The sequence below is a fragment of the Temnothorax curvispinosus genome, unplaced genomic scaffold (assembly GCF_003070985.1).
Source record: "Temnothorax curvispinosus isolate PA1 unplaced genomic scaffold, ASM307098v1 QBEX01012496.1, whole genome shotgun sequence".
NCBI lineage: Eukaryota > Metazoa > Arthropoda > Insecta > Hymenoptera > Formicidae > Temnothorax > Temnothorax curvispinosus.
The window spans coordinates 24,531-51,273 of NW_020222276.1; the positions used below are offsets into that span (position 1 = coordinate 24,531).

The following is a 26,743-nucleotide window of genomic DNA, read 5'->3' on the forward strand; positions in this document are numbered from 1 at the left end:
TAAACCAAAATTAAAGTTAATCTATATTTGTGGTAGAGATAAATATATTAAATTTATCAGTACTACAACCATTCACCACCGCTTATAATCCATCGCAAATTACATCCGATCACTCACTTCGACTGGACAATTAATTTCTGATTGGTTGGTCCAGTGGAAGAACTCCAGGCACCGGGGGCTGTGATTGGCTGTGGTCAATCTTTCAACGTGATCGAACGGGATGCTCCCCTTCTAGTGACGTAACACAAGATGCACTTGCCACTAGTTGGCATCACTTTTTGTTGTTGGCAGTCTTGACTGTGACTCGTCGTTGACAGGTTGACAATTGTGGACGCCGTGACAGGTGCCGGTCGAGGCAGATGTCAATGCGCGTCGATAGTTTCCGCATTTTGGATTAATTTGACAGTAGAACTGTGTAGTTTTTTCAGTGGAACTTTATAACATTTTTATACGCGTAATTTTGTTACATTTTTTATATACGTGAGACGTGAACGTCCTTCGTGCTCCGAATATTGTAGCACATTTCGACGAGATTCTCGGTGGACCAACCTTTCGTAAGTCTAAAAGGTTAAATATAATAAATTATATAGTCTCCGTCACACACAAAATACTGTTAATGAAACGATTAAATGACTGTATCAATTATTTTCTAATTATTTATACGAGTTTCTGATTAAACGACTGAAGCGGCCCACTGGAAAATTGCTGAAACGAAATGGTTACTTTTGTAATGAATGAAATAAATTAAAATCCATTGTTATCACTAGTACAAAATGCAAAAGAATATGCATTTGTGAACTTGTAAATATAAACGTTATACAAAGCCAAAAACTGAACTGATGATTGGCTCCAGAATATATGTTTAAGAGGATCTTGGCATGGACAGTCATTTCTATGGGAAAAAATTCTTCAAAGGTACAGTTAATACAGTTATTAGAAAGTGTTGGAGGTTTTAAAACCTTAACTTATTAATTTTTGAAGCCGTTACTCGATTATTGATTTGAGTTTATCATGTTGAAAACATCAGTCAAACATTCAATCAGATGAATTAATCGGAGATTCTTTTTTTATAATGTTTATTTTTGCAGGTGTGTGCACATGTGTATATTACTTTCGCACCGTGCGCTAATGAAAATGACTGGCTTTTTTCTACAGTACAATGTTTAATTTACTTCATTTTGTCTGCTTGTTACAAAATAATATAGCTATTTGGTTTCAGCAGACTCTTGATGGTTACACCACGCGTCAACTCTAGCTCATGAAGTCATTAAATGCTTTGTTTTAGGAATACCGTATTTCGGGCAAATTTGCGTTAAAGATATTTATCTTAATTTATTGTAATTTTTGCTGAAAGATAAAAGTACGTACCCACGTGACACAAGTGTTCGATGAAATACTTTGTTTGGAGAGACACGCGAACGTCAATATTATGCTATACTTTATAAATATGATATGGATATTGTCGAGACGTTTTAGGTATCTTTAACAAAATTTGTACAAGAGTTTGGAACAATATAGAAGTGTTCACTATGTTTTCAATTAAAATTCGTAAATATTCAAATAATATAGATTAATAATAAGGAGAACTCTGACCAATTTGTTTTGAAACACAAATTTGGAACAATGGAAGCGTTCACTATGTTTTCAATTAAAATTCGTAAATATTGAAATAATATAGATTAATAAGGAATAATAAGGATAACTCTGACCAATTTGTTTTGAAACACAAATTTTCGTTAGAACAATAAATTCAACATACTTTGATCGATAATCAATTTTAACTTTTTGATGCTAATAGACATTTTAAATCATTGAAAAGATTATTGGGAAAAATATCACTCTAGCCAAGATAATAAGTAAAATAAATAAAATAATATGGTATCATTGGTGTTCTAGTTTTTAAATCTCGCAATGCTAAACTATTGTTCGTCATGTATGCTGTTAACAGGAGCATATTTTATCCCGAAACAAATTATACTTTCGTATGATAATTGCCGGAAAAGTGACATGCATTTAAAGCAAAGAATATTTAGATATACTTTATCCAACAGGAAATGAAATAATGAATATAATCAGTGTACTTATCTACATACTAGTTGTTTACCTCTAAAGCGTCGTCTACAATGGCAACAGGGACATGCAGTAAGACGTAAGCAGTAAGCTACTGACCAACCACAGTCGATTATTCTTGAATTGTAAAAATCCCATTAGTCAGTAACTTACTGCTTACGTCTTACTGTATAATCTTGCTGCCATTGTAGACGATGCTTTACAATTGATCGAGTTTTATATCTTATTGCAAATTAATGTATATACTTTTCACAGATATATATATACAAGTGTAGCTCTAACGCTACAAGTTATCGGTATTCTGTTGACTATATTTTAGAATTTTTTTTGCAAAAGAGAACCGGTTTATTCGGCCAGTACATTTTTCAAGTATATCTAGTAGCATTATAATTTTCTAACACAGACATTTTTTTCTCAGAATTTTAAATCCCACAAAGGAGCAAAAAGTAATATTTCTCAGAATTATTGCGCGAGGAAGTAAATATGTTATTTGAGACAATGAGAGAGTAGTAGGTACAAAGTCTTCTCCCTTCGTTCGAGATCAAGGGTTGCTCTCGAAACGATCAGCGATATTCTTGGTACGCGAGAACACGCGTTCTTCGAGCTAATGGACTAAATGCTCGACAATTGCCTCTACATTGCAACGCTTCAAATTGAGTTACTTGTGACCGTTGAATTAATCGTACGATAAATAGCTGGCACGCACGCGACTCGTATACGCGATGCATGAGAGGATGCATTACAGTGCGCAGCACTACGATTAGATTACGTGTACCGTCCAGAGGATGCCGCCTTCCTCTTTTATTAGAAAACGACGAGTGGGAAGGGAAACATATTCGCACATTAGGCATATATTTATTCTAGAGGACTCGGTGTACAGGCAGGTCAAGGTTGTATACGCTTTCGAATAGATCTCGGCGCCCCTTTTCCCATCCGGACAATCTGGTGAACACGCAATTCAATGGGTCTCATACGAACGAACGGCGTGCCACGAGGAATTGCACGAAGAGACGTCTGCATACACACGACGCTCGGATACCGCGCGATGCGCCTCGGCCTTTAATCGGAGGAGCGAAATTCTCTCAATTTAGAGGTAAAATATATGTATATGTGTATGTGATATGTGTGTGCGTGCGAAGATACGTGTGAGATTTATTAATTGAATTTAATTACATAATCAATCGATGTAGGAAACGTCGAAGGCTAGCGCACCCGTGTGCATTAAGCGGCGCGATCTGCACAAGTTTTTTGTTATCTGGAAAGTATCGCATAAGTCGACCCGGTAATCAATGATTAACCTGGTCAGCCTTGAAACTCTTTTGAACTCCTTTGAACTGTTATGAAATGAAAGCCACCTGGGCCGCTAATTTATAATTCTCATCTACGACTCTATTTTACAATTTTATCGCGATAAATTAATTAAAATGAAATAAATAAATAAAATAAATAACAAATAGTTTTTTTTCCAAGAAAACCGTAAAGAATTAAATCGAGGCCAGTTATACGAATCTGCAGACGCAAATGTCTGATATCATATGATTATATTACTTATCTATTTCTAATTCCTTATGCAAAGGAAATTAGTTTTGATTTCTATTCGGATCCTTTTCAGTCAACAAATCGAATAGGATGATTTTATTATTTTTATTAAATTTGAAATTAAATTTTACGTTCAATTTTCAGTTGTGCTATTATTTTATGTATTACTAATACGACCGCAAATGTTTTCATATATTAAATTACCTCTACATTCTTTGACTGAAAGGAAAAAATTGTAGATAATATAAAAAATTTTGAATAAACAAACAGGTTACAGACAAAATTTGCAATTCTTTATATATATTTTATATATACATTATATAATATTATATATATATTAAATGCAATTTGATGATTAAAAGTATCGACAACGCTAAAACCTTTTAATGGATTTTAACAAATATTCTGACAGGCATAAACGTATCGATTAACGTATTTTTCATGATTCTGTATAAAAAGTGCGAAGGTTAACAGCAACTTTTCCCCAACCGATGTAAGTTCGGCTCGTTATCCGGTATATAAGGAGCACGGCGAAACACGCGTACTTTCAGTCTGCAGTCCGCTGGAATTTGTAAGCGCGACAGAGCTTTGCGGTGCATATCAACGGGTTAATAAATTTAGTACATACATAAAGTAGCACGGTGCAGCTTCTATGAATTAGAGTGACTTCGCGGAGAAGAAAAAAAGAAAAAAGGCAAATACGTGCGTGTTCGGCGAAAACCCGTTTCTCTCCCAGTGAAAGTATCCACCTTTGCACGCACACCGCTCTCCATCATCAATTTATTTATTGTTGCGGTTCCGGTTCCACGTTTTTCGTCCATGGTAAATTTAATCATATCTAGTATACACGACGCAACGTAATCTCACGTTTGCGCGAATTATGTTTCAACGATAATTCATATTATCAATAGATGAACACAATGCGCGAATAATAATACGTATTTTTATTTTTTCCTGGTACAGATAACATCGCTAACTCATTCAAAGAAATCAGGAAGAATTAATCGCTACGTATATGTCTACATAGCATATTTTTATCTACTTAAAGACAGTAATTAAAACCAATTCGTTAGATAATTAATTTTAAATAGATATACAGTGCGCTTGATTTAGGTGTGTACGTTCAATTATTTCCTTAAATAATAGAGTTAAAACAAAATTGTTTAAATGTATAAAAATTATTTTGTTTGAGAAGATCCAAAGAATGACTTGAACGAAAGTTTTAAATTATTTTTGTTTATGTTTTAATGAAAGTTTTATTCTTTTTAATAGAATAAATATTTATTTAATAGGCATCTATTTTATTCGTTTTGTAAGATATTCGACTATCGAAAATTACGTTTTATTGCACATTTTGAATTTGTTATCAAATGTCTTACGAAACTGGGATAAAATTACTTAGTCTTTTTTGACTATCAAAATCATAAGCTAATTCTTCTGTTTCTTTTGAGCCAATTATTTCATTTTACAAGTTGTTTCAGTTTTTCTTGTGTCGAACATCTAGTTTTATTCAGTATCTTGGACATTCATTATCTTTTCTCGTTACGTCTTCGATCTGCAAAAACTTTAATGTGTTATCCAACGTTCGTCACTCGCACAATTTTCAAAATCGACTCAAATTCATCGTAAAAATGCAAATAGCGAAATAAACTGTGATTGTAAATAATTTTTGATACCGAAAATTGATGTTTTGTGACTTGTGCAGTATTGTGACATTGTGTTATGACATTGTATTGTGGACAGAAAAATAAGTTAACGGAATAGAAAGATCGACAATTAATTTGAGATATTTATAATAGGAAAGAAGATGACCAGATGTTTATTTGAGCCTTTCTTGCATATCCATTTGCGTTTCGTTTTCTTGCATGTTGTTTTTTATCTGTTCATTGACCTCTTTAACGGTCTGTATATAACTTGGTTGATTTGTTGAATTTCTATTTAAATCTTTAGGAACATATTTTTAATACTTCAAATTTTAATATTATGTAAAAAATCAACTTTTTTTAACTTTCAAAATAAAAATAATTTAATATGAATTGAGTAAAATATCAACTGCGAGACTCCGCAATGTTCTTTTCCTGAATTTTGTAATTTCGTGTTTTGTCGGTTATCTTTTTGTTATAACGCATTTTTGTACCTCCTATTCATTGTACAAAGCCTTGCATTTCTATGCCTTTGTATATTCTACTTGATAAGAGTGCAATTATTTAGACTTTATCATTTCGATAATGGAACGTGTACGATAGAACGTAGACAGGTTTCCTTAAATACGACACTTTTGCATGATATCCGCTAAAATTTATTGTTGAATTAGCGATTAATTAATCAAATGGTTAAACCACGGATCGGTTAGTACATTTATAAAAGAAACGGTATATAATTAGTTTAAATTAAAAGTATATCGAGCCTCTCTTGAATAAATTAACGTAATAATAGGGAGGCAATAAGAGCCAAGCGCAGTAATTCACGCACAATATTATGTATGATAAGTCAATACAAAACTAACCAAATTCGCGGACGGTTCGACTCTTTTTTGGAGTCATCTTCGGCGCAATGTGAAGGTTACAACGTAGTCAAATTAGATAAAATACAAAAGAAAATGTGTGTAAAATATGGATCAATAGTGCGGTCTTTCATACTCGCAGTTGTTTCTCAGGTGTCGATCCGTATTCACACCTGTCGAACTTTGCGTATGAGAAACAACTGCAAGTATGAAAGACCGCACTATTGATCCGTATTTTATACACATTTTCTTTTTTATTTTATCTAATTTGACTTCTAGTATTTCTCTATATTTTTAAATGTAGAATGTTGTACATATGTGTGTGTACACGGAAAGATTTATATATTTAATGGTTCGTTGTTTTTGGTGCACGAAGCTGGCTTGATCCAGAATGGCTACTGAAGCTGATCGCTGGAAGAAAAAAACCTGTCTCGATCGGCTGCGCAAATTAGCATCGAGACGCGTGCCGATCTTAGCGTGGTTACCGAAATATAACTCGGAAAAATTCTTCAGCGATGTCATAGCCGGCATAACAGTCGGTCTTACCGTTATGCCACAAGGACTCGCATATGCGACATTGGCTGGTTTGAAACCACAGGTATGCAATACAATCTTACAAATGAAACACCTTGACTCCCAATTCCATAGAATTAGATGATATAATAATGATAGATTAATAATGATAGATAGTAAGTTTCAATTAATATCTTAATATTAATGGCAAATATCAATGTTTTTTTTTCTTATCGACGCTTGTCTCCAATACGAGAACGCGTTATTAATATCGTGTTTTGTTTCCAGTATGGTCTTTACTCGGCATTTATGGGCGCAATAGTTTACGTAATATTTGGCTCCTGTAAAGACATCACAATCGGCCCTACCGCGCTCATGGCGCTAATGACTCACGACTATGTGGAAGGAAGAAATGCTGATTTCGCCATACTTCTCGCATTCTTATCCGGTTGCCTGCAATTACTAATGGCATGTTTACGTTTAGGTATGCTGACTCAAACGAATAAGAAAATGCTTTATTTTAAGTGAACATCGGATATGCGATAGAAAGTAAAATTTCAAGTGAAATAATTAAGTATTTCTATTCAGAAATGCGCAAGGTAAGACTTACGTGAGGTACGCAGGCTATGCGCAAGAGTTATTGGAAGTTTTTAAGATTTCCGAGTAAAGCCAATGCTATTTTGCACATATCCTCTTTACATATTTGAATGGTATCTTTAATGATTTAACGGATGTTATGTATTTGCGTAATATATAAAGATGCAATTTTGTAGGTGTACTTGTAGACTTTATATCGATACCAGTTACTGTGGGATTTACGTCAGCAACGTCTGTTATAATCGTTGCTTCGCAATTGAAAGGGTTGTTAGGTTTAAAAATTTCATCTCAAGGATTTGTAGACACTTCAATTAAAGTCTTCGAAAATATCGGTGACACGAGTCCATGGGATGCTGGGATGAGTATCTCTTGTATCGCAATACTATTGTTGTTTAGGGTAATGAATGAACCTTTATATTCGTTTGATATTTATATTATATCCAAACATATTCTCTTGATAAGTACTTTGTACAATTCACAGAAAATGAAGGATGTCAAATTGCACGCCATCGGCAAGAAGTCGACGAATTATCACCAGATAATCGCGAAAGCGATATGGCTGCTCTCCACGGCGCGGAATGCCATCGTCGTGGTCATTTGCTCCGTTATCGCTTACAAATATGACTCGTCCGAGTCTGGATCTCCGTTTATTCTAACAGGTCCAGTGAGATCTGGTCTTCCGCCCTTCGGCCTGCCACCTTTTTCCACACAAGTGAATAATCAGACTTTCACCTTCACGCAAATGTGCTCCGAATTGGGTGCTTCCATAGTATTGGTGCCGATAATAGCTGTGCTCGGTAATGTGGCCATAGCCAAGGCCTTCATGAACGAGGGAAAAGTCGACGCTTCCCAAGAACTCCTGACGCTCGGAATCTGTAACATTCTTGGGTCTTGCGCGAGTTCTATGCCGGTTACAGGATCGTTCAGTAGATCAGCGGTGAATCACGCCAGCGGCGTGAAGACTCCAATGGGTGGATTGTACACCGGAATTCTGATCATACTGGCCCTCAGTCTGCTCACACCGTATTTCTATTACATCCCGAAAGGTAGGCAAAACACTTTAATGCGCGCAACACATGCAATACCAATTTGGCGTAATTGTTACCCTCTTTTTTTTCCAGCTTCATTATCGGCCGTAATCATTTGCGCGGTAATATACATGATCGAGTACGAGGTTGTGAAACTGATGTGGAAATCGAGCAAAAAAGATCTCGTACCGATGTTCGTTACCTTTTTGTTTTGCCTCGTCATTGGTGTGGAATACGGTATTTTATCGGGGGTCGGCATAAATCTGATGTTCCTGCTGTATCCTTCCGCAAGACCTACGGTCCACGTCGACAAGTGCACAGTAGGTAGTAGCAAAACATAAAATTCTAACGAAGGAATCTCTTCTCTCTTTTTCTTCTTCACTACTCTAAATTGTTAATTGTAGAACTGTGAACAAAGGAGCGTTGAACCTTACGCGTACATTGGATTTATTCTTTTCCGAGATATACGATTTTATTATTACGCGCCTAAATGTTATGTTTCAATGAAACTAATGCCAAATTTGTTATAGACCGATTGTGGTGCTGAATACCTGCTGGTCACACCAGGAAACAGCTTATATTTCCCAGCTGTCGATTTTATAAAGCAGTCGGTTGGTAATGCTGGCATAAAGCAAGGATCTAGTCAAATACCGGTTGTTGTTGATTGTAGATATATTTTAGGGGCAGACTTTACGGCTGCTAAGGTAATATCTTTTTTTAGAGAATTGAACATATTTTCAACACATTCGCTACCACATTAGATTTTGTACCCTCACAGACTACGTTATATCTCTGCCATCTGCTTCGACATAATAATTACTCGATATCATAATCAAAATCTCAGACCACGCATGTTACTGTACTATAATATTTTCCATATTATTTGATGGACACACACCAACGAGATAGACTTTATTTTCATAGATTGCACAATTGGCTGTTATATATTGTGATATATTGACATTATGTGAGAATCAACCGTGTCACACATATATGATACTAGTAGCGAATGTGTTAAAGTAATATGATTAAACTATAGATCGTGATGAATTCAAGTGTCGCTTCTTTCTCAATTCAGGGTATGAAAACGTTGATCAATGAATTTAGTAGTCGCAAACAGGGATTGTACTTCTACAATCCAAGATCGGATGTGGTTACTGTTTTGAAAGGTGCCTGCGGCGACGAATTCCAGTACGTTTCGACTCAGGAAGAGCTCTCTTATCTGTTATCGACAATTCAAGGTATTCAAATTATTTACCATAATCATAAGGTGAAACGATAATAATGTGAAGTGTGGTAATTATTTACAAAAGATGACACTTTATCGATTTATAAATACAAGATGTCTGGAAATAAGCGTAATATCTTTCATGGTCAGATACAGTGGATTAAACTAGATAAAAAAAGTCCTCTATCGATTTTTATAATTAATAAAAAATTAAATTCTCAAATGAGTTACGTTTTGTAAATAATTATAACTTATAAGTGTCATAATATCAAAATTTTAATAATAAATTTTATTTTTATATTTAAGAAAAATTTATGCATTTTCTTATTTTCAGACAAATCTTCGCACCAACTTCTTGAGCAAACACATGATAAATTACATTCATCTTTAATGCTAAACAATTCGGAGATGATTCACAGAAATGCGCGTGGTTCCTGCCATGAACTTAGTGAAGTCACTAGTACACTTTTACACGCGACTGCAAGTTGAAATTGAATCTCATTCGATTGAATCTCACTCGATTTATTAATTTAAAAAAACAAAAGGTTTTATTAAACAGAATGTTACATAGTTACAATCTTTATTTAAATGATATTAAGCACACAAAACAATAAATTAAAAGCGACGTAGAAATAAAATTATTTCTTAACCTGAAAGTTTTGTTCTTATTTTTGCAATTTAGAAATCATAAATAATCCTGCTGCTTGACCTAAATATTATTATATATCCTAATGTATAATAAGAATTATTTCAATCTCATCTTCATATTTATATGTACATGTAATGCATAGAAATCTACGAAGTACAGTCTTAGTTGGCACTTGCACTACTATTGCATATATAATCGTTGTTAACAAAGAACCGTATCACACAATGTAGTGAAGGCACACAAGAGTCCATCACCAGAAGAATTATTTGTTGTTATAAAAGAACGTGTATTCGTTGTGTATATTCGATGTAAGTGTAATTGTTACAAGTGTAACGTCGTAATAATACTCAAAAATATTGCACTCAAAATCATTCTCGTTATCTAATCGATTTCTATTTAATAAGAAATGATGTACTCGTGTATCAATCGATAAAATGTATCGATGATATATCTCTCTTTGTGCTTTCTCATACGTTATGGAAATCACAAATCCTCAAACTTACATGCTTTGCTGTCGGGCGGTAGAATAAAATTATACTTTTTTACATAAATTTGGCGTGGAATCTAATTTAAAGAATAAAATAATTGATTTTTTTTGCATTAATTTTCAATACGATGCATATAATACTCTGATATACCTGGAAAATTAAAAAAAAAATAATTCTGTAAAGATGGAACTCTTTTAAATATAATTTTACTCCAAAACGTAGTACTAATTAATTTCGTTACCTTTAAATTATACAAGAATTCTTAATTTATATCTGTTCTACATGCGCGATGAAGGCTGTATACTAATCGTTTCTACTGGTTCTTTAGAGCTCCATATAAAATTTGTTTTACGTACGTTCAATAAAGACCGGAGACAATATCTGTTACTTTACCACGTTTCCCAATCAACGAAGATGTCGTGTTTCTTCGACTAATTGGATTTTCTTTAATTTGCTGGTTTCCCGAATATTTGCCCGCGTTGAAACGACTCTTCCCGAGGCCAAATGTGTCGTACGTTCGTCCAGCAAAAATTCCCGATTCGTTCGGTCTGCCGGAAAATTTGTTGCCGACTTTATCCTTCTGACAAAAGGAATTGTGTCTTACGCCATTCTTCGATAATATCATTGGCGAGTCTTCCGAGCTAGTTTCACCCTTGCTCTTCGCGTAATTTAACTCGTTATGATAATTCCATTCGCGATTTCTCTGCTCCTCGTAAAATTCGTCGCTTTTTAATTGCTTATTGTTAATGTGATACAGTTCGTCGTTCTTCAGATGTCTGTTTCTGGAAACGAGATTATCCCGCCTTCCCTGCTGATCCAATTCCGAAGAATTACCGCAGAAATCATCAAGTCTGATCGCTCTCGATCTCAGCTGCTTCTCGTCGCGTGACTTGGCCGCCTTCGACTGACGCTTATCCCCGTTCCACTGATTCTGTTCTTGCGTAATGACAATGTCGACCATCGAATCTAGACCCTCGTCAATCCTGTCCAGAGATTTCGTTATCAGACTGGGAGACTTCGGTGCGTCGATCGATCTCGGTCGCCTCGTGACGACGGGCTTCAGATTGAAGTCCGTGATGTAGAAGAGACCGCTGTCGCTCTCCCCTTTCGACGAGCACTGATCCCTCTTCGGTCCATGATGGGAGATGTGATGGAAGGATTCCGATCTGCGCATCTTAAATCTGGAGGAGTCAATCAGGAGCGACGCCTGCTCCTGTTTCTCCGACTCGTTCGATCTCTCATAATTCTGCAAGCTCCGATGATCGTCGAAGGAATTCAAGCTTTCGAACTTTCTGATGCGGCACTCCACTCGGCCCCCCGACCGTCTCGACTGCGGACTGGACATGTTTGACTCGAGATAATCGTGGCTGGCCGAGCGTCGTAGATATTTCCTCTTTTCAATCTCGCTTCTGTACTTGGAGCTGTGCCGATGAATCGTCCGTTGATCGGCCGATCGTCCGGAGGACGTCTCGAATCCCTTGGGAATCGAATCGAGCTGCCTGTAAACGTCGATCTGTCTGCTGATCGGTCTAACGTCCGTGATCTTTGACTTGGAAATCTCGTAGCTTCTTATCGTCTTTCGGTTCTTTGCTTCGTTATCCCCGAAATGACGCAGATCGTCGAGGCTCTTTCCGAGCTTAACGTCGATACGATTCGGACCTATCAGTATAGCGTCGCTTTTAGTGTGCTTCTGCAGTTGATCCTCACCGTTGACGCTCCTTATCTGTCCGTCGTAGATCTGATGTTTGCTGTTGTACTTGAGCTTGGAGGCGCTCAGCAGGGAATCGCTGCCGTCACCCAGGGTCTCCTCCTCGACCTCCTCGTCGTGGGAATTGTACATTTCTGCGTGATCGGCAAAGTCGCAATGCCTGGCGGCCAGGATGGCAGTCAGGCACGGTGGTGCCCTTCGTGGCGGCTGGGGGTGTAGAATAGCCGGCACTATCGCCTCCTCCACGTCAGGTCCCCTCACGACGATCTTCACGCTGCCCTCCATCGACGACTTCGACGTTTTGCGCGGCCCACCGGGACTCGATCTCTTCGTGCCGTCCGAGTCCGTGCTGTAGTCTTGTTCGTTGCCGAAGTAGGTCACCTGCTCGCCCTTCAGCTGATTTTGAAACGCGTTCGAGCCCGCGTTCGGTTTCAGCTTCAAATCTATCTTGGATACTTTATCATAGATATAACTCTCAGAATGGTTCAAGGAGACTTTGGAATTCGATCGGTATAATTCGTTTTTGTCCGATTTCTGGTCGTTGCGGACAACTTCTTGATCGTTATTAGGACGACGGTTCAGTTCCTGAGTTTTATCGCTGAATTCCTCCTCGGCGTCCTTCACTATGATCCTCAGCTCCTCGATCACGTCGTCTATCGTTGTCTCCTGATCGTTGCTCTGCGTAGGTGAAGCCTTCTGCCGATTGGTTCTCGCCTGATGCGCCTTCGTGTCTTCAGGGCTGCTGGATCTCTCCGAGGAGCTGATACCCTCGTCCTCCGCGTTCGAGGATACTTTAGGACTTTTAGCGGAAATGAGAATCGTCGGCGAGGATTTATCTCGCTCCTCCACGTTGAGGACATTCTGTTTCTCGATCTGCATCTGCAGAAGCGATACCTTCTTGCTGAGTATCCTGCAGGTTTCTTCCGCGCGCGTCACCCTGCGCTGCAGAGCGTCCACGTCGACGCAGTTGTGCGTCCATTTCTGAACTTCCTTGTGCAGTAAATCAGTTAAAGCGTCCTCCTCGCGTCCGTCGAATTCCCTCAGCCATTCCTGAAGTACCTGCGGCTCTAAGCCAGCTTCGCAGGCCTCAGCCTGAAAGAAAGCGAAATATTTGCGTTCCGATATACGGAAATAAGAGGCGAATCTTATAAAATAACGTATGTATCTTTTTTTATTTTTTATACTAACGATTTTATTAAGACACAAATATTGGTAAACATATTATCGTTATAGATATCACATTATATTATATACATGTGCGTGCACATTAAAATAATCATGCTACAATCATATCATTATACATATTTCGTTTAATTATTTTTAAAGACCTTTATGATGTCGCCGAATATGAAAATAGGATAAAAAAAAAAGTGTTTTAATGCACAAAATAAGATTTTTAATCTTAAATTGTGAATTACGGGATTTTTATGGGGTCGCTGAACACGAAAATAAAAATAAATTCTAAAAAGCCCAAAATTACACAGATTCAAAAGTTTTCAGCTTACAAAATAACAGCTGTTTGATTTCTCGATTCTTACTGTCATTGAACGTGAAGGGGTTCGACAAAAGTATCAAAATAAATGTATCGAGTGGCGGACAGGGTGGACACAATTATTTTTATCGTATATCTTACCTGGATATATAGCTTGGTTTGTGTGCGGGGTGCAGATTTTAGAAAAGCGTTCAGAAACGAAACTCCTGCGACCCTCAACGCGATAGCCGCCCTCGGAGCTAAAAGAGCGCCCGCTAAAAATCGAAATCTCCCACCTTCCCCGTATTTGAGTCTCAGAGTTGACACCGCTTCCGAAACAGCCGCGTGTCCACCTGGTGCTTGGCACACTTTCGTCAGGAGCTGCAAAAGCAATTAAACGCAATTCCGTTAAACAAAATAAAATGCAATACAGAAGATGTAATATTGAGGACTCGCGATGCGTGTTTGCCGAAGAGAAAGAAACGAATGTGTCGAAGAATTTACGCGGGAGATATTTGCAAAACCGATTTGGAACCTGATTGTTTCTTACTTCGTCGCTATAAACGGATATTCTTTTAATATTTATTATACACACCCAGTAAAAAAACTTCTATATAGAAAACATACAATTATATATTTATATAAAATATGTCTATATATATTTTCTTTTTCTTATATAATTTCTGCCCGTATATATAAGAAGAATAAAAAAAAAATAAATAGAAAATTTATTTTTATATTATTTTTTTACATAGAGTAAAATTGCAATTGGATTATACAATCTTCTATATATAATCATGTTTTATATACAATTATCACATTTATATACGATTAGAAATGGAACATTTTTTCTCATTTCTTCAAACTTCACTTTTTATTTAAAAAAATAATACGAAAGTTATCCTCTTAATTATTTTTTAATTCTTCTTCTTATTGTTTTTCCCGTATATACGAACAGAGATTATACAAAAGAAAGAAAACATGTATGGACATATCTATTTATACATGTTTTTATATGAAAGATTTGTTACCGGGCAGTTTTACCAGAATTCGTGATCACGTGCCACGGAAGTAACTGTCCGCCTCAGCTGGAACGAACCTGAGGCTGATCGTATCGCGCGATATCCGCTTGCACAAGGTGCACGTCCCGAGTCCCGACCCCGACAGCCAGAAAGATTAAAAAAAGAAGAGGGTCCAGCGTCATCCGCGTGACATGCGCGTTTAAGTTTGTAAACGAAGTCAACGCTCTCGATCGAATAACACTCAGCGGATGAGCGATAAAAACTGGTTTCGTCGGTGAGCACCTTCGAAATAACGGCGTCACTGCCCGTCGAGCGTATCGCTCCGCGCTCGAAACACGCGTTTACGACCCCGTCCTGACGACTTGAAAAAAAAAAAGCCCGAACGACCGAGAGTATTAACTTATTGCACAAGACTATTGACCCACTGGCCACGTCGTTACGCGGTAACTTCTTTATTTCCTCGATGTGTAAATGCTTCATCGCTTTTGCGATAAGTATATCGAGTTACTGTTAGCATTGATATCTTTAGCCGCAATTCGCATTGAGGTGTGAACACCCCGAGTGGCAGAGTGATGCTAAAAGATGACACAATGACCAAAGTAGACCGCTACGTCGTCTTTCGACGTCACTCCGCTATTCGAGACGAGCAGTATTCCGCTAAAAATTAAAAGTAAAATATCAAACATATATAATTGTATTGAATAAAGTATATAATTAACGCACCGGTAGTCTTTAACCCAACTGTGTGACTAAAATCACGATGAGTGATTTTAATTCAATAAACGTGGCCAGTTGATTAAAAACTACCTGCGTTAATTATTTACTGGCGAAGCAAAGTCATTGTTTTTGATGTATAATTAAATTAATTATATTGTTTATGTTATGCTTGGCAAAAATATATTGGATCTGGAGATGCAAACTGAACCTCTCAGGAAACGATCTACAATATCGTGGAAGGGGACAGAGAGTCTCGCGTTGACAGCGTTCGCGCGACACGCAGTGGCTCTATAACCGATTCTTTTTATCTAACGGTACCGCGAGCGGAAGTGGCGATTGTTACCTGAAGAGCCAGAACTCTGGACCGGTTCAGACTACTGGTCAGACAGACTGCGAGAGCCAAGAGGCCGGGTTGCGCCTGCACCAGTAACCGTGGCGCATCGGCGCATCGTTCGCCGCACGCCGCTAAACATTCCACGCAGCCCAGTTCGTCCAGGGCGGCCCTTCTGGTGCCGATCCTAGGTCCGGTCTGTCCCGAACTCGGCGGTGAACTTTGGGCCAGTTGAACGCCGCGCAAGGTCTCCAGCAGCAAGGTGATTCCATCCGCAGGCGGCGAGGCGAACTCCTGCACGAAGCTGAAAAGGAAAATCAGATGTGTGGTCAAAAATCTCCGACATCTCAATTGTAACAATTATAACAAATCTCATTTTTAACACTTCCACATTCTTAACGTTTATGCTGCTTTTTTATTAGGTACTTTACTACATGACTTTATAATAGTGTAACTATATGTATGTGAAATAAGAAAGCAAGTAAAAAGAGCAAAGATACTCTGAACAATCTATGATTTTACTTGTCATAAGTGCAAGTCTGGGAATGAAGTCACCGATACATGCACGTTAAAATGAAATGGATTTTTAGAAAATTAAAATTTAAGAAACTGTAATTTCTAGAATTGAGGAAAGAAAACAAACAATCATTTCGAAAAATAAATCAGACTCAATGTTTGCCAGTTTAGAAAATTCTCGCCTTGGAAATTTTTTGGACTTGCAATTTTTTCGCTTTTTCTCTCAAATGTCCAATTTACCCGCCTATTTCATTTTAAATGCAGAAAGTATGTAACTACAAAAAACAGATCTACAATAATAAGCGTCATGCGACTCGCAGCGACGAGGCGAGAATTTCTAAACTGTAGAAAACCTGTTCGATGTCGGAAAATATATACAAACGGAATATATACGGAGCGACTCCGGTCGTTCTGCAAATTTGAACCGTGATTCTGCCACTGAGCGTATACACCATTTCAGATATTACATGTTTACGGCTAAGGGGACTTCTCGTCTAAACTTAAACATACCGGTAGTTACGCCAATGAATACTGGTTGTAATAACATTCTTATCCTACGGACAAAAATCGTCGCGTAAGCGTTGAAGATATTAAAATACAAAGAAAAAAGCCTAGTAATTACATAATTACGGAGCTTCTCGCTCGGCAAGAAAACCGATCCGGTTTATGCGCGTGCAGCTCAGCGAGTTTTTTTCCCCCCCGAGATTGTCACCACGAAGAGGGCGACTTCGTGATTGGACGGAGGAATCGATCATCATCGATTCCTGAATATATTAACAAAGACATTACAAGAAAGACCTGTCCGAGGCCGCCGCGGGGATAGCCTTCTCATCACGCACGACGCGGTAAGAATCCGAGTATCGCTTATATTCGAAGGTACTATAATTCATATTTACATCATGCGGATAAAGACCTTCCTCATTCTCTGTGTATCTCTCTACAAAACTCATCTCGCTCGGTTAAAACGAACGAAACAAATTTTATCATCGAACAATTAGTATTTCAAAGCTAATCGTCGATAAAAGGCTCGACGACACGTGATCCTTCATCGATTCGACGTTTTTAACTCTACACGTCATAAATCGAGCTTCACTATAGCGTATCTCCGATCGATCCGAGTGTCCTTTTACGAAAGTCTTCGGGATTCAGCCCAGGAGACGTTTTACCTTTACAATTACCCGCAAACGCCTTAAGGTAAACAGGTGTGAGGACGGAAAAGTACACGTTATACCTGTCACGCGGTGACAAGTCCATACGCGCGCGAGTACTTCGCAATCCTTTTTTTTTTTTCAATTTTGTGGAAACGATGCGCATCGAATCTATCGTAATTGCTAAGGTTTTTTCTAGCTTCCTCCGATCGGTTTAATTTCCTTAATCGCGCGGCTGCTTGGTAGACACGCGATGGCGTAATAAAAGAGATGGCATCGAGAGTAGATGGCCTCGTCTTCGTGCGTTTTACGAGAATTCGTGTTGAATTGTACGTATCAAAGTTCAGGCTGTCCGGGCACTCTGTGAAAACAATCGTATAATGAAAATCTCTATCATTCATTTGAGAGACTGCAGATTATCTCTTCTCCTCAGGCGAATAAAATGCATTCTAATTCTCACTAACACGATTCCTCTTTATTTCTTCGAGGAATGTCGTGCTGAAAGAAAAAATTTAGTCTCGTTCATTCGTTCAAAAATGTTCCATCGAGAATAAAAAAAATTTGATCGCGAGGCATTTTACATGTTTTACGCTGTACCAAATTTAGCATGAGCGTCCCGTTGCATTGTCAAGCGCGTTCAGGACCAAAGAAGGACCATTCCTGGCCTCGCGTGCCATTTATAGTCTCGGAAACGTTGCGCAACATTCCGTTATTCGCCAACGCGTAGCGGCGAACGAGGAAGAAAGAAAATGATAAGCACAAACCATAAATTTAAGAACCGCCATGGCCGATCGACATGTTTTTCGGCTAATAAGAAGCTGTGCGAGATCCTGTGATTATCAATTGAAGGTAGAAATGGGCAGCAAGTCAATCATTTCGTATCTCTTTTCTGTATAATGTTATTTTAACGGTATGAAACACTTGAACCTTTGAATATTATTATATAGTAAGACAGGTAAAGTAGTATTTTGCAAGTAACGGTAGAAATGCAAGCGAAAAGAAAGATGATATCGGCACGGAGTATCTTTATTTAACTTTCGTAACATATCCACCTTTATCCACGTATCCCTTCAATTAGCATTTTCGCTTGGCACAATTTCGCGCGGAAAAAACAATTCTGGGAATAACGCCTTCGTTACTTCATCCCGTGAAAAACGATTCTTAGCCATTGAACGAAAGTACAGTCTGACTATATTACGATACCACGACGGCGTCGGTTTACGAAGAATCGAGCATTATAAAAGCTGTTGAAAAAAATATTCGGAGGCGCGAGTGGCTCGAATGCCGTAGATAAATGTTCAGTACAAGACATCCGGCGTTATGGCGCATAACTTGCCGAAAAAATGTTCCTCGAAATGGGCTTTGTCCACAGACGGAAATTGCTGTAAACAGCCATGAGTGTGTGACACGCGGTGAATCGAATACACGGGGGACATGCAAATGAGTATTAAATGCCTCCTATATATCGCCGCGGTCGACGTCTCTCGCGTTTAACGACAAAGAAAGGCGAGAGAGAGAGAGAGAGGAAGACGGGCGGTTCTCTCTTCCCTCTTAACAATGGATGCATTATGTTACCGGGCGTATTATGCATAATGCGCGAGGTATCGCGATACCGCGGCGCAGTACGTGCACGAAATACAGAGGATCCGCTTTTGTTGCCCGCGCCGTAAAAATGCCGTGGCGACCGCGTTCGAAGAAAACGAAAGCCCTCGTAGACGATGAGAGTGACAGTAAAAGAGAAAAACTAACACATGTGACTGTCACCGAACATATATAAGTTCTTTCTCTCGATACTTAAGTATTACAGACAGATTCCTTTCTTTCAAATAGTCTTTACCTTCTCTCGTTCTTTTTTTTTTATATTGAAAAAAGCAGTTTTTCTTGACAATCAGCATTTCGTGCAAATAAATGGCGCGTAGCGAAGAACAGATTGATGTCGTCGGTAAAAAGTTCGATGAAACCGGACAACTATATATTCCAAAAGAACGAGTGTCGAGACCGGCCGAGAGAGAAGCCTCGATACGTACGGATCACTGGGCAGCACATGGCGCATGAATATTGATAAAGCATAAAACATCCACGATAACGGCAACGTGTTTCGATCGCGATGGATAAACCCAATATTACACGTACAAATGTATGATAATGTGTGCATATAATTCATGAAGGTAACGTCTATGATAGCGTGTACGTGTTGGTCCCTTTTGTGTAATGTTATTGCTTATCGCTTGACAAAATGACGTTTTCGTGCCGTCTCACATTATTATAATTCTCTCATTACGAGTCTATTTCTCGACAATCTTGCGTAATTTTTTTGAAATTCCAAGTATTTATTTTATTACGTAATTTTACAAACATAGAGAGACACGCCAAGTTTTCATCCTTTACTCTGATTTTAAATCTGTTTTGTACGATTTAAAACCTGCGTGAAATTATAATAAAACCGCAGAAAACCGAAAGAAAATTTTATTAATTAAACATAGGTACGTAGAATCTTAAAAAATATTTTTCTTCTTTTTAAATTTAGGTTTGCCTTGGTAATATTTAGCTAATTAAAGATTGATTTTATATCAATCTTTAACCCTATTCACTCCAACGTTTTTTCCCTTTTAATCCTCGCATCATAACTCACGAACGAATTGACGAAATTTAATGTTCCAAAGCGCAAATTAAAACTACTACTTTTAGCTTTAATTTGCGCTTTGGAACATTAAATTTCGTTAATTCGTTCGTGAGTTATGATGCGAGGATTAGAAACTCGTAGGACACGAAAGGGCATGGTTGGAGTGAATAGGGTTAATTTAAATATAATAAATATAAAATAGTATAATAAATATAAATATAAATATAATATAGTAAATATATACACACATTATATAGATATGCATTAATATATACGTTAGAATATATGCGAGAACTCATCGACGAACGAAGTGCGATAGAGTTAACCGAGTCATAATTGCACGGCGGACTAATGAACAAGATACAAGTGCACCTCGACACATTTCAAGGACAATGAAGAAACCAGATACAAGAACCACATCGTGGAACCCACTGAGGTGTAACCGGCGGGAAAGAAGATGCTCAAGGGGTGAACGAGCACGCGGGCAAACAATGACAGACGTATCGACGTGCACCGCGCAAAAAGACCGGCAACGGCAGCGGTGTCTGATATCGTGTGAGAGGGGAAAAAAGCTTCCTCGTTTTTCATCGTGCGTGTACTAGGAAGCGGTTATGCATTCGTTATTACGCTAAGCGGAAGCACCTGTGGACTATGAGTGTACCGGCGGGTTCGGTGCCCGGTCGAGGCTTCGCCTTCGAGGCGACTAATACTCGCTCGTGTAAGAAAGGGAGGGAAGGAAAAAAAAGAGAGAAAAAACGGCCGAAAGATTTTTCCCTTCTTTGTTTCCCTTCGCTTCATACATTTTTACGTATCTATTTCCCTTTTTTCCTTTAATTGACTAAAATGAACTCTCGGAGACTTAATCGAAGGACCGATTTGTTTTGCATAATGTAAGAATCCTCTGTTAAGATTTCGTACATCGCCATCTTCGTTTCTTACATTCGTGCGCGTTTCCTTTCTGTGCTCGCTGCTGCGTGAAAAAATACATCATAATAAAAATACAGCGTAACGATATCTCTTCTGTCGGATTATATGCGGATTTTATCGCTTTAACTACATATCTAATTAAGAAAAGAATCTGTTGGTAATTTCCTAATAAACAGAACTCGAAAGAACGAAAAGAGCAAGTTTGTTTTACAGTATTGCTTCATATGCTTTTCTATTATATATTAAATAAAGGAAATCTATAATTGTAATATTTCCATACTTATATATATTTTATCAATTAAATAAGTCATTACTATTTTCAAGTTTCTGTTACATATATGCCTTCTTGGCATTTGAACGAGGATTTAACAATTCCGCGCGTGTTCACGGGGAAATGAAATAAATTGTAAATAAAGTAGCGAACTAGATTCTATCAGGAGAAAGTGGAGTGATTTTAATTTCACGCTATCATCCTCTGATACGATGTCAACTTCCGTTAAATCATGGTAGTTTTTCGAGTTTCCTTTAAGAAGATATTATACTCGCCGACCATGAATTTACTAGAAAGTTGTATGACATGTCTTCACTTTAGATGACTGTTTTGATTGATGAAAGCAATGCAAGAAATAAAGTGAAGTAGTACAAACTAGATTTACTGGATTTAATAGATCTGCTTTGCATAGATTTATTCACTCAATATTACCGTGTTAACGTATACGTGTTAATTATAGGATACATATAATTGCTAGGCTAATATAAAAAATCTCAGTAAAAAATGATTGATACATATTGATAATAGTACACGCGCAAATTCAAATTTCTAAAAAACATTAAACAATTCTTTATGTATATTTAAGTTTGATTACTTTTGAATCGACACGGTCGATCTATTTAAAGAAAATATTTTGGAAATTTTTAGTACTGCATCTTATACTGTCAGATAAAAACTTCATTTTATGTATAATTGTTCTATTAAATTACCGTTTACCAGATTATTAAATAGTTACAATTATCGAGTATTTAGAAAATCATGCAAATTATTGCGATAAATACCTCGTCTGTATTTCTTTGTGTGTGTATGTGTATAAATATAATTTTAGATAACATACTTTGCAATATTTTCGAAAAATACAATTTATGGAGAAGTCTACTTGTAACTATTACCGTTATAAATGAAAACGTCACGAAAGAGTCCTTGCTCGAGGACCCGTTCGCCGTACGAGCCGCGCGTACAGCGAATCCGCGAAAGTACAATTAAGGGGCTCTAATAGGGTTTCGTTATTGCAAATGATACACCTGTCGTTTCAGCTGTTTCAGCCACGGCGAAAGACGGAAGATGCGCGTCCCGGCCAGATCGATTTGCAGCGGTGCGCCACTATACAGTTAGCCGTAATATCGGCATTCGGTTATCCGAAGCCGCTACTTACGGGTTATACGCCGACATCGAGAGGCGCGCAGCGCATTATAACTCATTTATCTGGGACATTCTCGTCCGCCATATGACGCGCGCGCGGGGCAAACGCGCGAGAGGATAGAGCCATCAACAGAACAGCGCGTTCGTTTCTTTTAAAACATCCCTGGTACCGGCGACAGACTGTGGAAGAATTTAATGCTGAGCATCGTCTTTAATCATCTGCCGAGTTAACGGATCCTCGCTGTTCTTCTCCTCCATCCATTTCTCTCTTTCTCTCGGAGCGAAGCGTACGGTAGATCATTCTCGCCATGTAAATCGTTCATCTCGGGGGAGCGGCAGGATACGTCGCGGGGCTTTAATTTCAGGACAGCCGCGAATCGCGATCGTCGTTGAACGCGTCGGATCGTCCGGGCGTAATATGCGGCAGCACATCATCTCCACGCGTATCCCTTCACTGGAGATCGAATTCCGATCAAAATTGCGCCGGCCGGAGTTTAAACCTTGAAACAGTATCGTACGAGTAATAAATATCATATCACGGGCGAATCAAGTCGCGCTTGAGAAAATGGCCAGGATAGAACCCGCCACAGGACAGCAAAATAAAATTACTCATCGGGTCGCCCGGTCGTCGCCAGATGCATCTCAGGCCTCCCGTTCTTCTTTTCGCTCCTCCAGATCCTCCTCCGCGGGTCTCCGTTGTCGCATCTCGATCTCGATCTGTCGGTGCACTCCCTGACCTCCCTCACGGCGTGACACGACGCGGCGACGTTCACGAGCGAAAATCGACGACATCGTCACTTATGATCGCGCGATATTTTCGACATTTTGCACGGCACTCCCGGTGCTCGTGAGATTTTTGCGACGCGGCGCGTACTTAATTAGATTAATTACACGGCGGAGACGCTACGAAGGGAAGCTGTGTACGATCCACTCGACGCCCGTCGGCCCGTGATGTCTCGCACTCTCGTAGGTAGACGCTAAAGCCTATTTTACAACGCAAAATGCAAAACGCTAGCTGCAACGTTGTCGCGACAGCCAATCAGAAGCGTCAATAAGTACCACGGATGATTGGCTGACGCGACACATTGCGGCTAGCGTTTTGCATTTCGCGCCCGTTGTAGAATAGGCTTAACGTGGCGGGGAGAATTTCGTTAATCGCGCGGCCAACTTCACTCCACTCCACTTCACTCGCCAGGGAGCGACCGTCGCGGGTCGCGGGAACACGCTACTTGCTCCTCCCGCACTCGTATTTTTCGCACTTTGTGAACAACGAATATATGTGTCAGGAAAACGTTTACGCGTTAATTGATATGCGCGTACAATCAGTAAGTATAATAATAGAAAACAGAACGGGGCCACGGATTCTCGGCAACACGAGTAGGGGGGGGGGGGGGGATGGAGGAGAGGTAAGTTGACTAGGCACGCCGAATGGCCGATCGCGCACCTGCGCGACGCAGTCAACACCCCCCACTCCGTCCCCATCATTTTTATCGCGAAGCCGCGGCGCGCGGCGCCCATTCCCCCACATTCCTTCGATACATGAATACGCGTACGCACGTATACGCATCGTCGCCCGTCGGACTCCGGCGCGGCGGTTCAGACACTACGAAAAACTGTGTGATATATGTTTATTTAATACACATGCTTCTCAGAATTGATACGGATACCGAGGTAGTACATACATCATATTCGATAATAATATTCTTTCGATTACGTTCTTTCGGACGATCTCGTTTTTCTCCGCCGTAAACTTGATCGCGTCGAATCGCTTTCGGAACGCGAATAAAAGATACGATGAGCGGACCATAAAATCGAGTGACGCCGCGACGTGTTTAATTGCTAATTAGCGATCACAGTCTCTATTAACGTTGTACGTATTTAATCGTGTTTCGATATTTGGTGATCGCAGAGGCGCAATGTTCGCAAATCGACGATTTAATTAATTGCGGTTATTCGAAATCGTCTCGCAATCAGCAAAGTAGCGATCGTATTATTTTATTTTCCGTTAGCATGTCTCCCTGCATATTTCTCTTTGATCTTAATTCAAACATTTATTCCTTACGTCGCTATATATATCTCAATACGTAAAAGTAATCTCGACATTGTAATATATTCGTCGTTCAAAGTGCGAAAAGTACAAGTGGGAGCAACAAGTGTAAAATTCTCGCGACGCGCGACGGTTGCTCCGGAGTCTGGCGAGTGAAGTTGGCTGCGCGATTTACGAAATTCTCTCCGCCATCTTACTATCGTCTATCTACGGGCTGCGGGGTGCGGGAAGTCACGAGCGTCGCGCGTCCGCGAGTGGATCGTCCAGATTTCCTTCGCAGCTTCTCCGCCGTGATTCTTTCGTCGCCGTGTAATTAAATATACGCGCCGCGTCGCGAAATTAATACCGGGAGTGCCGTGTTGAAAGTGTCGCGCGATCATAAGCGACGATATCGATTTTCTCGCATTCGCGCGTGAACGTCGCCGTGTCGTGAGTGAGTGAGTGACGGAGAAGCGACAAGCGACAACGGACCAACGAAGGAGGACCGAGCGGAGGAGGAGGAGGCCTGGGAGAGGCATCGGGCGACGGCGGAGCAACCGGGGGTGAGTAATTATTATTATTTATTTGTTATATTTTGCTGTGTCCTGTGGCGGATTCCGCCACTTTCTTCGGCGACAGCGCGACTTGATCCGCCCGTTACATATTCGAATAATTACTCGTACAATATCGCGTTTGAGATTTATAAGTACTTACTCCGGCGCAATTTCGATCGGAGCTCGATCTCCGGCACACGCGAGAAAAGATATTACGTCGCGAACGTCGCGTTGCGTCTCTTTTATTCGCACGATCGTAATATTACTTACATGATTTTTCGCGAATTAATTATGCGAACGAATTAACGCGGGTATATGTGCAGCCTCTTGCGGCCGCGATTGTTTTTTTGCACTGTAGTATTTTAAAATCAGATACCTGCTAAAATCGTTTAAAAAATCGAACGGGCGCGATAATTATTTAAGTATTGATTATGTTGGACACTGCTGATGTAAAAATTTATTTCTATGTTGCAGATCAACGCAGGGCTACAACTTACAACTCCGCTGTTGCGCATCGGCCGGTGAGTGATTTTTTTTTTTCAATTTCGAGGCAATGGACAATGGATAATACGATTTAAACGATGCAGCACTTTTTTTATTAACTGTTGTATTAACGGGATCGTGTTTTGAGTCGTGTTTCAATCGCACATCGCATGTATATGCTGCATATACATATATATATAAAGTCAGAGGATTATGTATTATAAAAATATTTTCTAGGCTCTATCCATTTCCGAGCCTATCCGTTTCGAGAGGCAATAGATTATAATACATATATTAACTTCATTTGTAATATATTTTATATTTTTATACTCTCGATATTTAATGTTTTAACTTTTTCGGAAATAACTGTGAGAATAAATAATATATTCAGATATGAGATACAGAATACTTTACCGCTAAATTAATTATTATTTTAAATAAAAATTTTGATATGTCTAATAATTAATAGAAAAATACTGTACGTGATTCATTTGTAATATCTCATTTCTCATGCATACGTAACATAATTTTTACAAATCCAACATAAATGAAATGTATGCATGAGAAATGAGATATTACAAAAGAATCACGTACAGTATTATTTTTCTATTAATTATTAGACATATCAAAATTTTTATTTAGAATAATTAATTTATCGGTAAAGTGTTCTGTATCTCATATCTGAATCTCTAATATTTATTAGATAATATATATAATAATTATTTGCTTATCGATATATTTAATTTTGTTGTGATTTTAATGATTTTTTTTTTAATTTAATTTTGACGTAAATTATACGTATGATTTAATTAAAAAGCAATATAGTTTAAAAAAACAACTGAAGAATTTACTCTGTATGTGTGGGAGGCTCACACACGTAGGCTTATCTAACTACGTGCGTATATACGTATATGTCTGTATAAGATCCAAACTTAGGAAAATTAAGCTTGTCAGAGATAGAAATAATTTTCTATTTTTGCAGCACGAATAACTTGCTTACATTTTTGCATGAATTTTTCTTTTATACAGAGATAAATTTGCTTCTAAATTATTCTGCCTCAGACATTTTTACCTACTGTGACGAATGCTGTTTATCTTTTGAATCCTTTTCTTAATATCCCACCATGTGTCGCGCTTTTTTTGGCTATTACACGATTACAAGGAAAAATTCTACAGGAAACGATTACC

General features: G+C 38.7%; 2 protein-coding genes across 5 annotated transcripts in view; one reads left to right on the forward strand and one right to left on the reverse strand.

Moving 5' to 3' along the window:
* The first annotated feature begins 312 nt into the window (after window positions 1–312).
* On the forward strand, window positions 313–10,127 carry LOC112462523 (sodium-independent sulfate anion transporter). 3 transcript variants are annotated; one of them, XM_025028343.1, is made up of 10 exons: window positions 313–554; window positions 2,935–3,163; window positions 6,489–6,710; window positions 6,914–7,109; window positions 7,399–7,619; window positions 7,704–8,268; window positions 8,344–8,570; window positions 8,781–8,954; window positions 9,329–9,491; window positions 9,813–10,127. In XM_025028343.1, exons 3-10 carry the CDS (start codon window positions 6,504–6,506, stop codon window positions 9,965–9,967), a joined length of 1,908 nt encoding a protein of 635 aa, XP_024884111.1. In that variant the 5' UTR covers window positions 313–554; window positions 2,935–3,163; window positions 6,489–6,503; the 3' UTR covers window positions 9,968–10,127. The 3 variants fall into 3 exon arrangements, with proteins under 3 accessions (XP_024884111.1, XP_024884112.1, XP_024884113.1); XM_025028344.1 differs by having other exon boundaries at window positions 2,982–3,163; XM_025028345.1 differs by lacking the exons at window positions 313–554; window positions 2,935–3,163 and adding an exon at window positions 4,143–4,431.
* A 59-nt stretch (window positions 10,128–10,186) lies between these two features.
* LOC112462524 overlaps window positions 10,187–26,743 on the reverse strand; it is a 43,320-nt gene continuing 26,763 nt past the window's right edge. For both annotated transcript variants that reach the window (XM_025028346.1, XM_025028347.1), the window contains exons 4-6: window positions 15,877–16,168; window positions 13,957–14,175; window positions 10,187–13,415 (exon numbers count right to left, since the gene is read on the reverse strand). In XM_025028346.1, the coding sequence (XP_024884114.1) occupies window positions 10,974–13,415; window positions 13,957–14,175; window positions 15,877–16,168 (2,953 nt within the window). In that variant the 3' untranslated portion in view covers window positions 10,187–10,973. The remainder of the gene's footprint in view (window positions 13,416–13,956; window positions 14,176–15,876; window positions 16,169–26,743) is intronic.